The 15,323-nt window shown below is 35.2% G+C and overlaps 1 protein-coding gene across 1 annotated transcript in view; it reads right to left on the bottom strand.

Annotated features, from left to right (window-relative positions):
* LOC138305357 (protein mono-ADP-ribosyltransferase PARP4-like) overlaps positions 1 to 9,313 on the bottom strand; it is a 31,790-nt gene extending 22,477 nt beyond the window's left edge. Inside the window, exons 1-5 of the mRNA XM_069245648.1 lie at positions 9,256 to 9,313; positions 4,386 to 4,459; positions 3,915 to 4,188; positions 3,284 to 3,482; positions 2,981 to 3,120 (exon numbers count right to left, since the gene is read on the bottom strand). Coding sequence (XP_069101749.1) covers positions 2,981 to 3,120; positions 3,284 to 3,482; positions 3,915 to 4,046 — 471 coding nt within the window. The 5' untranslated portion in view covers positions 4,047 to 4,188; positions 4,386 to 4,459; positions 9,256 to 9,313. The remainder of the gene's footprint in view (positions 1 to 2,980; positions 3,121 to 3,283; positions 3,483 to 3,914; positions 4,189 to 4,385; positions 4,460 to 9,255) is intronic.
* Positions 9,314 to 15,323: the final 6,010 nt, after the last annotated feature.

Below are 15,323 nucleotides of genomic sequence, written 5' to 3'. Positions count from 1 at the left end.
AAGGTCATTCATTTGAACAAACTTGGTAGCCCTTGATCCCAGCATGTCACATGCCCAATATCAGGTCCCTAGGCTTCTTGGTTATAAAGAAGAAGTCATTTAAAGATTTTAGCCTTTTTGACCCCTGTGACCTTGAATGAAGGTCAAGGTCATTCATTTGAACAAACTTTGTAGCCCTTGATCCCAGTATGTCACAGGCTTAATATCAGGTTCCTAGGCTCTTTGGTTATTAAGAAGAAATCGTTTAAAGATTTTAGCCTTTTTGACCCCTGTGACCTTGAATGAAGGTCAAGGTCATTCATTTGAACAAACTTGGTAGCCCTTGATCCCAGCATGTCACAGGCCTGATATCAGGTCCCTAGGCCTCTTGGTTATTAAGAAGAAGTCATTTAAAGATTTTAGCCTTTTTGACCCCTGTGACCTTGAATGAAGGTCAAGGTCATTCATTTGCACAAACTTTGTAGCTTGATCCCAGTATGTCAAAGGCTTAATATCAGGTTCCTAGTCTCTTTGGTTATTAAAAAGAAATTGTTTAACGATTTTAGCATTTTTGACCCCTGTGACCTTGAATGAAGGTCAAGGTCATTCATTTGAACAAACTTGGTAGCCCTTGATCCCAGCATGTCACAGGCCTAATATCAGGTCTTTAGGCCTCTTGGTTATTAAGAAGAAGTCGTTTAAAGATTTTAACCTTTTTGACCCCTGTTAGCCCTTGATCCCAGCATGCCTCAGGCCCAATATCAGGTCCCTAGGCCTCTTGGTTATAAAGAAGAAGTCCTTTAAAGATTTTAGCCTTTTTTACCCTGTGACCTTGAATGAAGGTCAAGGTCATTCATTTGAACAAAACTTGGTAGCCCTTGATCCCAGCATGTCACAGGCCTGATATCAGGTCCCTAGGCCTCTTGGTTATTAAGAAGAAGTCGTTTAAAGATTTAAGCCTTTTTGACCCCTGTGACCTTGAATGAGGGTCAAGGTCATTCATTTGAACAAACTTGGTAGCCCTTGATCCAAGTATGTCACAGGCCTAATATCAGGTTCCTAGGCTCTTTGGTTATTTAGAAGAAATCTTTAAAAGATTTTAGCCTTTTTTGACCCCTGTGACCTTGAATGATGGTCAAGGTCATTCATTTGAACAAACTTGGTAGCCCTTGATCCCAGCATGTCACAGGCCTAATATCAGGTCCCTAGGCCTCTTGGTTATTAAGAAGAAGTCGTTTAAAGATTTTAACCTTTTTGACCCCTGTGACTTTGAATGAAGATCAAGGTCATTCATTTGAACAAACTTGGTAGCCCTTGATCCCAGCATGCCTCAGGCCCAATATCAGGTCCCTAGGCCTCTTGGTTATTAAGAAGAATCGTTTAGAGATTTTAGCCTTTTTTACCCCTGTGACCTTGAATGAAGGTCAAGGTCATTCATTTGAACAAAGTTGGTAGCCCTTGATCCCAGCATGTCACAGGCCTGATATCAGGTCCCTAGGCCTCTTGGTTATTAAGAAGAAGTCGTTTAAAGATTTAAGCCTTTTTGACCCCTGTGACTTTGAATGAAGATCAAGGTCATTCATTTGAACAAACTTGTTAGCCCTTGATCCCAGCATGCCTCAGGCCCAATATCAGGTCCCTAGGCCTCTTGGTTATAAAGAAGAAGTCCTTTAAAGATTTTAGCCTTTTTTACCCTGTGACCTTGAATGAAGGTCAAGGTCATTCATTTGAACAAAACTTGGTAGCCCTTGATCCCAGCATGTCACAGGCCTGATATCAGGTCCCTAGGCCTCTTGGTTATTAAGAAGAAGTCGTTTAAAGATTTAAGCCTTTTTGACCCCTGTGACCTTGAATGAGGGTCAAGGTCATTCATTTGAACAAACTTGGTAGCCCTTGATCCAAGTATGTCACAGGCCTAATATCAGGTTCCTAGGCTCTTTGGTTATTAAGAAGAAATCTTTAAAAGATTTTAGCCTTTTTTGACCCCTGTGACCTTGAATGATGGTCAAGGTCATTCATTTGAACAAACTTGGTAGCCCTTGATCCCAGCATGCCTCAGGCCTAATATCAGGTCCCTAGGCCTCTTGGTTATTAAGAAGAAGTCGTTTAAAGATTTTAGCCTTTTTGACCCCTGTGACCTTGAATGAAGGTCAAGGTCATTCATTTGAACAAACTTGGTAGCCCTTGATCCCAGCATGTCACAGGCCTGATATCAGGTCCCTAGGTCTCTTGGTTATTAAGAAGAAGTTGTTTAAAGATTTTAGCCTATTTGACCCCCGTGACCTTGAATGAAACAAGCTTGGTAGCCCTTCATCCCAACATGTTACATGCCAAGTATCAGGTCTCTAGGCCTCTTGGTTATGAAGCAGAAGTCTTAACAAGATATTTCAGCCTATTTGACCCCTGTGACCTTGAAGGAAGGTCGAGGTCATTCATTCGAACAAAATTGGTAGCCCTTGATCCCAGCATGCTATAAGTCAAATTTCAGGACTCTAGGTCTCCAAGTTTTGGAGAAGAAATTGTTTAAATGGAAAAGTTGTCGCCGGACGGCCGGACAGACGGACGGACGGCCGGACGACGGACAGACGCTGGACGCTGCACCATAGCATAAGCTCACTTGCCCTTCGGGCAGGTGAGCTAATAATATCAGTACAATTTCTTAGCAATAATTTCTAATGCAATATGCCAAGCCCAAACCAGAGTTTGACTTCACATAAACATAATTACTTACTTGATCCAAATGTAAATGTAGAGCATTTTAGTAGGTATTACATCCAATCCTTGGGGTGATTAAAAATATTTTTGAAATATTTTAGCTGGATACATTAATTTGCTTCATTAACATTCTGAATGTATAATATCATAAATTAACTCTGATTTATTATCAGATTATGTTACTTTTTGATACGTCAAGTTTATCATTAATTTTTTTTCATCATGATTTTATTTTTTATCTATCATGATATCTCTTTGCCGTATATTGTGATTTTTGTACACTTACCTTAAGTAAGGCATATTTTGCCACTTGGTACTTAGTATGATTGAATGTTGGGGTGTGTTTTTCGTGTAGCGGCCAAGCTTTAGCTCCCCCAGGATAGAAGGAGGACTTTTTCCTTTTACCAAGAATCTGATACTTTGTAGCTAAAAAAAAATCATCCAAATCAAGTTTACCTTAACATGGAAAATTGCGCAAGCAGGAGGGGGGGATGTTGCTAATTACACAACCACTTTTAACACAATTTTAAAAGGTACGTTATCATGAATTTGCAATATCAAAATAAAACAATGATTAATGATTATTTACCTGCAATTCTACCGGATTTGAGTTTCTGAGACTTTGTTTTGCCGATAACCAGGTAGTCATCGGTACTGAGTAGTCTCCCTTTCTCCACACAGTCATACAAGAAGTTGACAGATACAACTGGAATGCCATACTTCTGGGCCATTTTACATTTGTAGCTAATATCTGCTTTAGCGGGGTCATTGCAGATAACATGGGTACTCTATAGGAATAATACATGTAAACATAAAACAGTTAAAACAGCACACCTTAAAATGATTTTTAGTCTGTTCTGTTAATTTTTGGTGTGATATCAATTTTGTCATTATAAAACCATATTGTAACATAAAAATTCACACAAACAATTTCTACCTAAAACCATCAATTTCGGGGTGATGATATTTTCTCAATTTTTACAGGTCATTGCTAAGATAGCAAAAATTGGATCAGGAAAACATTGAGAAATGAATTAATCATACCCTTAGAGTCAGGAAGCAAAAATTTTCAACCGCTGTAATTTTTAATATTTTGTTTTGTTTTTGTTTATGATTACAATCGCAGAAATCTTGACCTGTAAAAAAAAAACAGGTACATGTATACAGTATTACATCTTCTGTTGTTACCTTGTCATCAATGAAGAAACTTTGGTACTTACCTTTTTTGTCACAATATAGGAGACAACACCGTCATTTTCTGTGATCTTCTTACGGATTTCCTGTTTCCTTTTAAAGCTAACACTTGTTGTCAGGTCAAGGACAACATGACAGCCTCCAAATACTGTTGCCATGGTACGGTGATAATTATGACCTAAGGGCTCTTCTGTTTGGTGTATTGGGTACTTCAAGTTGTCTTTACTCTAGCTTAATACTTAATATATATGAAGAAAATTGTGTTCCTCATCTTGACATAGAAGGCATTGGAAAGGGAAACTGGAAGATAATAAAAGAAAAGATATGTTAATTCAAATGTGCTATTTAGGTTCATATGAATTATTACTGAATACAGACACCCATTGATCTATGTAATATATAGGTGACTTTTAGGTGCATCTGGCTTAATGGTTTCGCAAAAATATCATGTAGTACTTTATTCATTATATATGAACTAAACAAGTTTATATACTTACACATATTTTTGTGAAACAAGTCAGACACCTGTGTTTGAAGCTATTTTTTATTCAGCTCATTCTGTATCTAAAACCTGGTAAATACAAGTGTATTGTGTACATATTTTGTAGTTGATATAGGAGGGTTTAACGTAGTCCGCTAAACCTGCCTATATTATTAGGCTTTTTTTTAAAAAAATTTTTTGCCTAATATATAGTCAGCTCGCGGTATCTCTTAAAAATGTGAAATCGTAGGCCAGATTTGGCCTACGCTACGTCAGCGGCATATTTCTAATATATCGTCCATGCAATGCCGGGAAAACGTACACATACCTTTATATTGGGATCTTATGTACTCCTTTGCCCCCATGTTACATCCCATTTATGAAATTAAACAACTGTGTACAATGAAATACTTCCAAGACCCTTCTATTTCACACATTTGTAATGGCCGCCGTATACACATTTAGTAGAGCAAACGGCAGCCAATCAACTTCGCTTCCGGTTTTATTTTTAAAAAACCACGTGTAGTTGAAAGATAAACAAAATGCTAGCCAGTTAGAGTTTTTAAAGTAAAATCATGGTCGACATACACGGCATGTTGTCAAATATTCAAATTGAACACGACTATTGCTGGCACCGCATAACTTTCGCGATATTCACGTTGCATATACATGTAGCATATACACGGTAGAATTTTGTTTATCTTTCAACTACACGTGGATATTTAAAAATAAAACCGGAAGCGAAGTTGATTGGCTGCCGTTTGCTCTACTAAATGTGTATACGGCGGCCATTACAAATGTGTGAAATAGAAGGGTCTTGGAAGTATTTCATTGTACACAGTTGTTTAATTTCATAAATGGGATGTAACATGGGGGCAAAGGAGTACATAAGATCCCAATATAAAGGTATGTGTACGTTTTCCCGGCATTGCATGGACGATATATTAGAAATATGCCGCTGACGTAGCGTAGGCCAAATCTGGCCTACGATTTCACATTTTTAAGAGGTACCGCGAGCTGACTATATATTAGGCAAAAAAAAAAAAAAAAATAATAAAAAAAAAAGAGCCTAATAATATAGGCAGGTTTAGCGGACTAGGTTTAACATACTACAACGTATAATTTATTTCCGGGTACAAATGATTTTTTATTTGAAGTGTTTAACCTTATTGATTTCAATGAAGTCAAAGCTTAAAAACACATGCAATGGTGCATATTCGTCATAATTTCATGTATAAGCATCCCTTCCCTAATCCTTATACACACACCCTCTTCTGATAAAGGAGTTGAAATTATATAAATGCCAACCCCCCCCCCCCCCCTCCATTTTATGAATTAAACAATTTTTTTCAACACGGTAATGCTTACATCCCATTGTATTCCATAATATATTACATGTCATATGGAATGTGTATAATCACTAGTGAGTCTTGTGAATCCCATACTGTGACAGATCGATATGCCACGAGTACGAAAAGTGTTTGAATATGGCTGACTTTTTTCACACTATGTTAATTTATTTTGTAATTTGACGGGTACTAATTAATTACAACAAATGTGTTATCTAAAACTGTGAACAATTATTACTGACATAATGATTACTACACACATAGGTATATGCATATGCACATAAGCCAACACATATGTGACTTTAATATGGCAAGCCGTTTTGATATTTAATACATAATAGCTTAAGTTAAAAAGTTATTTAGCTTAAGTTAAAAAGATTTTAGTTTAAGCTAAAAAGATTTCAACTTAAGTTAAAAAAAGTTTTTTTGCATTATCACTTTTTTTCACTTAAGTCAAAAAAAATCTTTTTGACTTAAGTTGAAATCTTTTTGACTTAAACTGAAAAAAGTGACAATGCAAATAAACCTTATTCAACTTAAGCTAAAAAAATCTGGTTGTAGATAAGTAAATCATATTTCCAATATTCTACCTGACATCCCCTTATATTTATAATGGGTTAGGCTAGTCCATTTGTACGTGTTCCCGACAAGCTTGAACAGCCATATTGCATAAAACAAAATGGCCGACGACGTGCTATCAGCAATTCAGATTAATATTTGAATGGTATCAAATCAACTACTTCAAGGTAACCCCAACAAGATATGTTTTCCGTCTAGAAGACATTGTAAATATGGCGCCTTCCATTATTTTTCAAGATAGCCACTTTGCTAGTAAGAAAATAAAGGTGCTGGATTTGAATAATGCCTTACGAATAATTTTTCGTTAAAAAAACCTGGTATATATATAAACTTTTCTACTTAAGTAAAAAAAACTTTTCAGCTTAAGTTAAAAAAAACTTTTCAGCTTAAGTTAAAAAAACCTTTTCTACTTAAGTTAAAAAAACTTTTTTACTTAAGTTAAAAAAACTTTTCAGCTGAAGTTAAAAAAAACTTTTCAGCTTAAGTTAAAAAAACTTTTCTTCTTAAGTTGAAAAAACTTTTCAGCTTACGTTAAAAAACTTTTCTACTTAAGTTAAAAAAACTTTTCAGCTTAAGTTAAAAAAAACTTTTCAGCTTAAGTTAAAAACTTTTCTACTAAAGTTAAAAAAACTTTTCAGCTTAAGTTAAAAAAAATTTCTACTGAAGTTAAAAAAATTTCTACTGAAGTTAAAAAAACTTTTCTACTTAAGTTGAAAAAACTTTTCAGCTTAAGTTAAAAAAACTTTTCTACTTAAGTTGAAAAAACTTTTCAGCTTAAATAAAAAAAACTTTTCTACTTAAGTTAAAAAAACTTTACTACTTAAGTAAAAAGAAAACTTTTCAGCTTATTAAGTTAAAAAAACTTTTCAGCTTGGTTGTGATTAATTGTAGCTGGTCTAATTTGACTTTTTAACAAATGCAATTTTTTAGATGAGCAACAGGAGAATGTGCTAAATAAATATTTTACTTAACAATTAACAGAAAAATGCAACGTGCAATGGGTACTCAGCATATAAATATTGAGGGCGAGGGCTGCCATTTTGTTACGCAGTTGTCATTGCACGCAAAGCAGTTTCGAAACAGCAACTGTAATGTGATTGGATGTTATGTATGGAGTGTTTTCATTGGATGAGTATATTGGACTAGTCCAAAGGCGATTTACGGTTGACTTTACCTTTTTTGCATGATCACAATTTCGATGGAAGTGCGATCGATATATTTTTACACTTAAGTTAAAATAAGTGTTAAAGCAAAAATGAGAAATCTAACTTAAAGCTGACAATGCAAGTTAAAAACATGCATTTGAAATTAAAAAAAAAATATATTAGCGAAATATTTTTTTCAAAAATTGTTTCTGAGACATCCCCTAGTTATGACAGTGTGGTATCTAAGGAAGTGGCAGCCATTTTTCTTTTGCTCTTCTTAGTAACCTTCACTGGCCAACCCCCTATATAAAGCACGGGACACTTGACACACGTGTGTCATTCTAAACATGTCTTGTCTCAGATACACATGCCCCGATATTGCAAATAACAATGTCAAATTGAAAATAAACACTGCACTCACCTGACAATATTTCATTGATGTAATAGATGAATGTGTTGTCAGCTATATCCCAACATATGTCCAATACGAACTAATAAAACACTTCAATATACACCAAGTTTTACACGTACATGTACATCGACACATGTGTGTCCTTGATAGTTGTCGCTCGCCCGGGTCAGGTACGTAGTCACGTGTACATGGTCAGTTGAGTGCATCGAGTACAATGATATACGTGGAGATATGTGGACGGATTATTGTTTGGATTTCTATTCACTTGCGTTGGAATTTTATTTTGAGAAACATCTAAATGACAGCTTAGAGGAGTTGACATGTTTTCTTGCTAACAAAAGTCCCATATAGTTTTACAGGTGAGGGATTTGTTTACCTATTTGTAGGTGATATATACTGTGGACTGCTAGGCGTATGGGTACACAAATGAGCGCACGTGTGTCGATTCACGCGTTTTATAAAGGGGTCGGTGAGTCGTCGGAATGTAAAACAAAAATGGCTGTCCTCAACTGGGGAATGTCTCATAAACGATTCTTGGACAACGAGTATACTTGTTTTAAAAAAAAAATCATTTTAATAATTTTTAACTTGCATTGTCAGCTTTAAGACAAATTCTTTTTGCATTATCATAGTGCAACAATCTTTTCAACTTAAGTTAGAAAAAGAGTATTTTGCATTATCACGTTATTTAACTTAAGTTAAAAATATTTCAGCTTAAGCTGAAAAGATTTCAACTTAAGTTAAAAAAAGTTTGATTATGTAAGTTTTTTTAACTTAAGTTGAATTCTTTTTAACTTAAGTTGAAATCTTTTTAACTTAAGTTGAAATCTTTTTAACTTAAGCTAAATAACTTTTTAACTGAAGCTATTATGTATTAAATATCAAAACGGCTTGCCATATATGTATACCTCTAGGTATACTGCACTGTACATTAATTAACGATCTGTAGGTATACTGCACTGTGCATTTGTATAGATATATGTAGGCCTACCTGGCAGGTTAATTTTCCGGTCATTATTTTTTGGGAGTAAGGCCCTAACTTAGAGGGGCGAAACGACCCGGGACATAGACCCTCCGTGCATCATACAAATAAGATATTTTAACTACTACTAGGCCTAGCCTGTATTGATAAAAGAATATCAATGTCGAAGTACCGTTTGTTTAAATAGCTACCATTGCATTGTTTACCTGCGAAAAGTTAACCAGGAAGAACCACGAACTCACCGACATAAAAGTAAACAAACCAGCTAATCAGAGCCTTGCAGGTTAATGCACCGACATTAATTACAGAGCTGTTTGTAGATAATACAAGTTTCACCTGTGGAGATCGTTAATTATAATATCATTGCCAAATATCATTGTCAAAGTGGTATAATTAGAAATCCAAATGAAAAGCCATACCTTGAAATCCTCGATATCTGCAGCAAAACATTATATATGCGCATGCGCGAAAGAGACTTCCCTGTCTAATTTTAGAAATGACATGGGATTTAACACGAGCCACATGCTCACAAGAAATGAGTCCATCACTATTTTTGAAAATGGAACGCACATACATTTATGATAATATGTATAAGCTTATATATACAAGATCACTCTAATAAGATCTACCATCTATGTACGAAAGTGAAAAATAGACAATAAAAAGTTAGACAACCGCGACTTTTTAATTTTCGTTCAGGCACAACGGTTACGTACTAAGACTAAGTCCTCATATTGCACATCTGACAATATTCCTTTACGATTTCACTTAAAACAGTAGAAAATGAACTTTGGTGTTTATGTTGTTGTGAAAGGAGGCCTAGATCTGATTCTAGGAACTCCAAGGCTCAAAAAGACCGAATATTCAAAGAATGTATCAGACAAATAAAACATCTGTGACATGCTAATGCAAGGATTAAGGATGTACACCTCTGAGAAGTCAAAAATTTCTTGTATCAAACTTTTTCTCTCATATAGAATTTTGGAAAAAGGAGTTCATACCATAAAAGAAAATGGAAGAAAAAACATATGTCCGTGTGCTTGTTTTTGAGCTTTTGTCACTCAAAGACACCTAGTTGACAAAATATTGGATTTTATGGGAATTTTGCCGTTTTGACCATATAAGATAGAGATTAAAGCCATAATTTCCTAATGAGGTGTTTGATATGTATGAATGTTTGTAGAATTCATTTTCTAGTAGTCTTCTTTAAAAATATACCAGTTTTGATCAATTAGACTAATATTTTTCTCAGAATAACAATATATGCTACCCCTACCCCTTAATTTTGTGCTACAAAATGCACCATTTTCAGCCATTTTTGCCAAATTTAACCCTTTATAGAAAAAGTTTTGGTATTAAACTTTTGCTATTATTTTGCATATCAATAGGGAAACAGTTGTTCTTTCTAAATCAGGAAGAAAAATTGGGGGTCCGTGTGCTTACTTTTTTGCCCCATTTGAATTTCTGTTATTTTTCAGTATTTTAGAGTAAAAAATAAAAGTTCCCAAATTACCATTAAATATAAAAATAAAGTCACAAAAGTCTATCGTTTAACATATTAATGCTCAATATTTTAATTACTACGAACCTAGTAACGATTTACAGCAAAAATTAGCTAAATACAGCTAAAAATGCTGGCGCAGTGATGATTTAAGTAAAAACAATTTCAGTAAAAAATGGTAAAACTGTTGCTCTATTTGAAGCGAAAAAAGACACAATTTCAAAATGGCCGCCAAATGGGCCATTTCTTAAAATCCCCGTATAAAAAAATCTACTAAAAATAGAAATGTAATTTTTTGACAAAATTTGCATCTGGCAACTTGCTACAGATACTGATAAATTATATTTGAAAATCTCATAACTTCTTTGATCTATGTTGAAACGAGACTTCAACGGGACTGAAACCTCAGAAGAATACATCCTTAATGCTAATTTTAATTAATGAAATATTGACTTGAAGGAGGACTTTATGTTAAATATAGGGTTCTTATTGTATAATAAATATCGATCCTTCAGTAACAGTAGTAGAGAGAAAACCATATTCTGTGTAAATTGGTGTAGGCCTAGCTTATTTTGGCGTTATCGAAGGTAAATTTTGAACATTTTGATATTCGCGACACCTCAACAATCTTCATTGGTTGCGTGTAAAGAACTAAATTTCAGTTTGAGAAGTTTGCACAAATATTATCTTTATATATACAATGTACAGAGATTTAGATAGTAAATTAAATAATCTATGTCTCTGATAAATTTATATTGCTATTCAATCATAAGCTATTACTTCAGAAAATGAAACTACATACATGTCTCTTCTGAAATTGTTATCAACTTCTTCTATTCCAATCTGATTATTATCACTACGTTTGATAAGAGGATCTGACAACATCCCATTAGGGGTCATGTACAGGTGACCTTTGGAAATGGACAATCAAATTGCCACCTGCAGAATCTTGAAGTGAATTTCAGGTGACGAAATAGTTTAAAAAAACCTCCCATAATTATTTTCGTGTACGTAGTCATCTCGCCCAAAGAGCATAAGAAAGCTAATAGTATATGTACACTGGGACGAAATGGCATTTTCAACTGATGTAGCAATGTGAGGAAATGTATTTGATTTGAAGTAAAGGTGGTATAGAGATCATAAGAACATGACCCCTTACGGAATGTTGTCAGGGTGGTTATAATGATCTGTATTCTATTGAACGTAGTGGTTGTCTAAGGATATGTATTTTAATCAGATTACTTTTGTTAAAGGCCCACTTCCTTTCCGAAATGGCTTTTAATTTTTAAAATGGGAATGTAAAACAAGATCGATAATTTTTTAGAGTCTTAAAAAGTATTAACTAACCGTTAATACTACATTGATCATCACCTTCTGAACGATTTGATTAAAATAAATTTAAATGTTAATTTTCATAACGCGGGTCGTATTATGTTTCCCGCCGTCGTCCTAAATACCACGCGGTAGTTGACTATCACTGCGCCAGACGGCAAAACAGCGAATTGACTTTCCTTTCCGCTGTTTTCATTTATTACGCAGGAAATCTTGCATATGTTTGGTGTCGTAACCTTATCTTAGGTCATCGGTATGCATTTTCTGACGTTATTAATGTTTTTTAAGAAACCTTTATTTTTTGCCCGGAAAGGTTATGGGCCTTTAATATTCTTGTAATACCATAGAAATCAAATCGGGAGTTCCCCAAGGATCCATTCCAGTGCCCTATATATTGATATCCCCCTCTGGTCTAGACAATGTCATTTTTATGAAAATATCTATCCAAAAAGCAGACATTTTCTAACACTTTAATATCATTAAAACATGCCTACAAGATGACTTTTATACATTTTAGTCGCAATCCAACTAAATGTACACAGATATATCAGAACTCATCGTCACAATATCGACCTCGTACTGTACATAACCACATAGATGGTAACGAAGTACATGGTTTATTTGTTTTACGGAAAATGATAATTTCAAACTATAAAATCTTGATTTAAGTTTTTCTTCGTCGTGTATCAAAGTTGTATTTCGTCGTCTTCATTCGTCAACTAGAAAACAGTACAGTGTTTACCTAAGCAAAAACCAATAAGGACATACAGTATAATTAATGCTACCTACGTGTATAGCGAAACCTAATACATGTATATGTCCCATTTGAGAACAGCATCACCCCTGTATCTCCAGTGTTACTTTATCCATCTGAATCGATATTTCAAGACCTATTCTCATCATAGTCATTACATATCAACATCTGCCAGAACAAGTATATTCACGACATTTACGTATGTATACAATTTGTACATAAATAACAGTATAAAAATTAGAATTATTAGATATAAAATTTGAATGTGTATATCATTCTACATCCCCAGTCATCGTATGTTTGAGTTTTATTATCATATTGACTTTTATTCGCTCAAACGTCATACCAATCAACTGTGGATAACTTTCCCCAAGCTACACGTTAATTCAATCTATCGGAGGAGGATCATAGTGGAATCTAAACTGTACATTGTATTTTGATATCCATGTGCTTTATTGTCAAATCATAAGCAAGAAATGGCGCGAAGTTAAATTGTTTTTGTCTTAACTGAAAAGGAACAACTACTATATATATATATATATATATATATATAAGTATGTACAGAATTTAAGTCTGGTGTAGAGGATATTCTATCCTGTACCAGAAATTCGCATTAAATGTCATTAAATATATAATATGAAATTGAATAATATATCGGTATGCATGCATACATACCTTTAGTCAGAAAGGTTCTGGCTACCTGATTAGTCCATCCCTTATAAAATGGTTATCAAGTCATATAGTACTGATGCTTTGGCGACAATGACAATTCCTAATCTAAAAAGCTTCAAAATAAGTGAAGTCCTATAAGAGCACCCTGCTAAACAGTTCTTTTTAAGTATTCCGGATACATGGATGTTTCCATTGATTCAAACTAAATCTCAATTTGAAATGATGTTTCATGAAACATTAATTAATTTGAAGTATCATATTGAATAAGAATCTTTTGTTGAAGTTAATATGATGTAACATCGCCCTGAGAATGGTAGTGTAACATCGCCCTGAGAATGTTAGTGTAACATCGCCCTGAGAATGTTACATATGATCGAGGAAGTTGCCCCAGTGTAAGCCCGGTTTCGTTTATACGGTTGCACCTTTCGTAAATGTAATATATCTGCAGATTTTGATACGTGCCTGTGAGGGCTTTGTCAAGGCTAGTTGTCTGAAACGATATAAAATCACCATGGCCGTTTTCGATTATGCGGTTTGACTGGTTGGACATAGTTGTTCGTTTATGAATAAAGACGGACCTGGTGATTTTATTTTGTTTTCAGACGAGCCTTGACAAATCCCTCGCAGGCCTGTATCATAAACTACAGGTCCGTCAGGATTTATACTTGAAATAAAGACTTTTACAAACGGTCGAACCGGTTGTTCCGAATAAACGGAAATGGCATAGACCTGTCGTTAATTCATAAACGAATAAATAGGTCCAACCATTCAAACCGTATAAACGAAAAAGGTCTAGGTCTTTAAACACTATATTAACCGAATCAAATGGCTATAACATGAAATCCTGACGGACCTGCAGATTTTGATACCGGCCCGTGAGGACTTTGTCAAGGCTTTGTCTGAAAACAATACACCTATAAAATCACCATATCTGTCACTAATTTCACAAGAGGCCCATGGGCCTTAACGGTCATCTGACTATTGGCACAATACAACATAGTCATTTAAATATATTAACCATTTTGATCCCTGTGATCTGAATGAAGATCAAGGTCATTTTTTTAAAACAAATATGGTAGCCCTTCATCCTAGCATGTCACAGGCCCAATAAAGTAATTTCAAGATTTTAGCCTATTTGACCCCTGTGACCTTGGATGAAGGTCAAGGTCATTCATTAGAACAAACTTGGTAGCTCTTCATCCCAGCAGGTCACATGCCCAATATCAGGTCTCTAGGCCTCCTAGTTATTCTCAAGAAATCTTTTGAATGAAGATCAAGGTCATTGATTTGAACAAACTTGATAGCGCTTCATACCAGCGTGTCAGGGGCCCAATATCAGGTCTCTAGACCTCTTAGTTATTCATAAGATGTTGTTTGAAGGATTTCAGCCTATTTGACTCCTGTGACTTTAAATGAAGGTCAAGGTCATTTATTTGAACAAACTTGGTAGCCCTTCATCCCAGCATGCTACAGGCCCAATATGAGAACCCTGAGCCTTCTGGTTCTTGAAAAGAAGTTGTTTAAAGGATTTTAGCCTATTTGACCCCTGTGACCTTAAATGAAGGTCAAGGTCATTCATTTGAACAAACTTGGAAGCCCTTCATCCCAGCATGCTACAGGCCCAATATCAATACCCTGGGCCTTCTGGTTCTTGAGAAGAAGTTGTTTGAAGATTTTAGCCTTTTTGACCCCTGTGACCTTGAATGAAGATCAAGGCCATTGCTTTGAACAAACTTAATAGGCCATCATCCCAGTATGTCAGGGGCCCAATATCAGGTCTCTGGACCTCTTAGATATTCAAAAGAAGTTGTTTACAAGATTTTAGCCTATTTGACCCCTGTGATCTTGAATGAAGGTCAAGGTCATTCATTTGAACAAACTTGGTAGCCCTTCATCCAAGAATGCTACAGGCGCACGGCGCACGGTGCACGACAACGGACGGTGCATGATGACAAAACAGTGGTAAATGTTTTCCTACAAAATTGTCTGTGGAGCTCCATAGAAAGAACGTAAATTGATGTTAGCAGATGGAATTTGGTATATAAATCCACGAGCCACGTCACTGAACAGGAGAATGTGCCGGATTGCAACTACGAAGAAGCTGACAAACATGGGAAGGACATTCAAGAAAAAGGATTACAGTAGTTCAAGAATAACCTTCAGAGAGACAGCTCAGGAATAATCTCGAGTGTCGCCAGAGAAATACAGAAAGACTCGGGAAAGGAACT

This window comes from Argopecten irradians, chromosome 1, assembly GCF_041381155.1.
Source record: "Argopecten irradians isolate NY chromosome 1, Ai_NY, whole genome shotgun sequence".
Classification (NCBI taxonomy): Eukaryota; Metazoa; Mollusca; class Bivalvia; order Pectinida; family Pectinidae; genus Argopecten; species Argopecten irradians.
The sequence above is the reverse complement of the archived record's forward strand: the minus strand, read 5'-3'. Positions and strand labels throughout refer to the sequence as shown.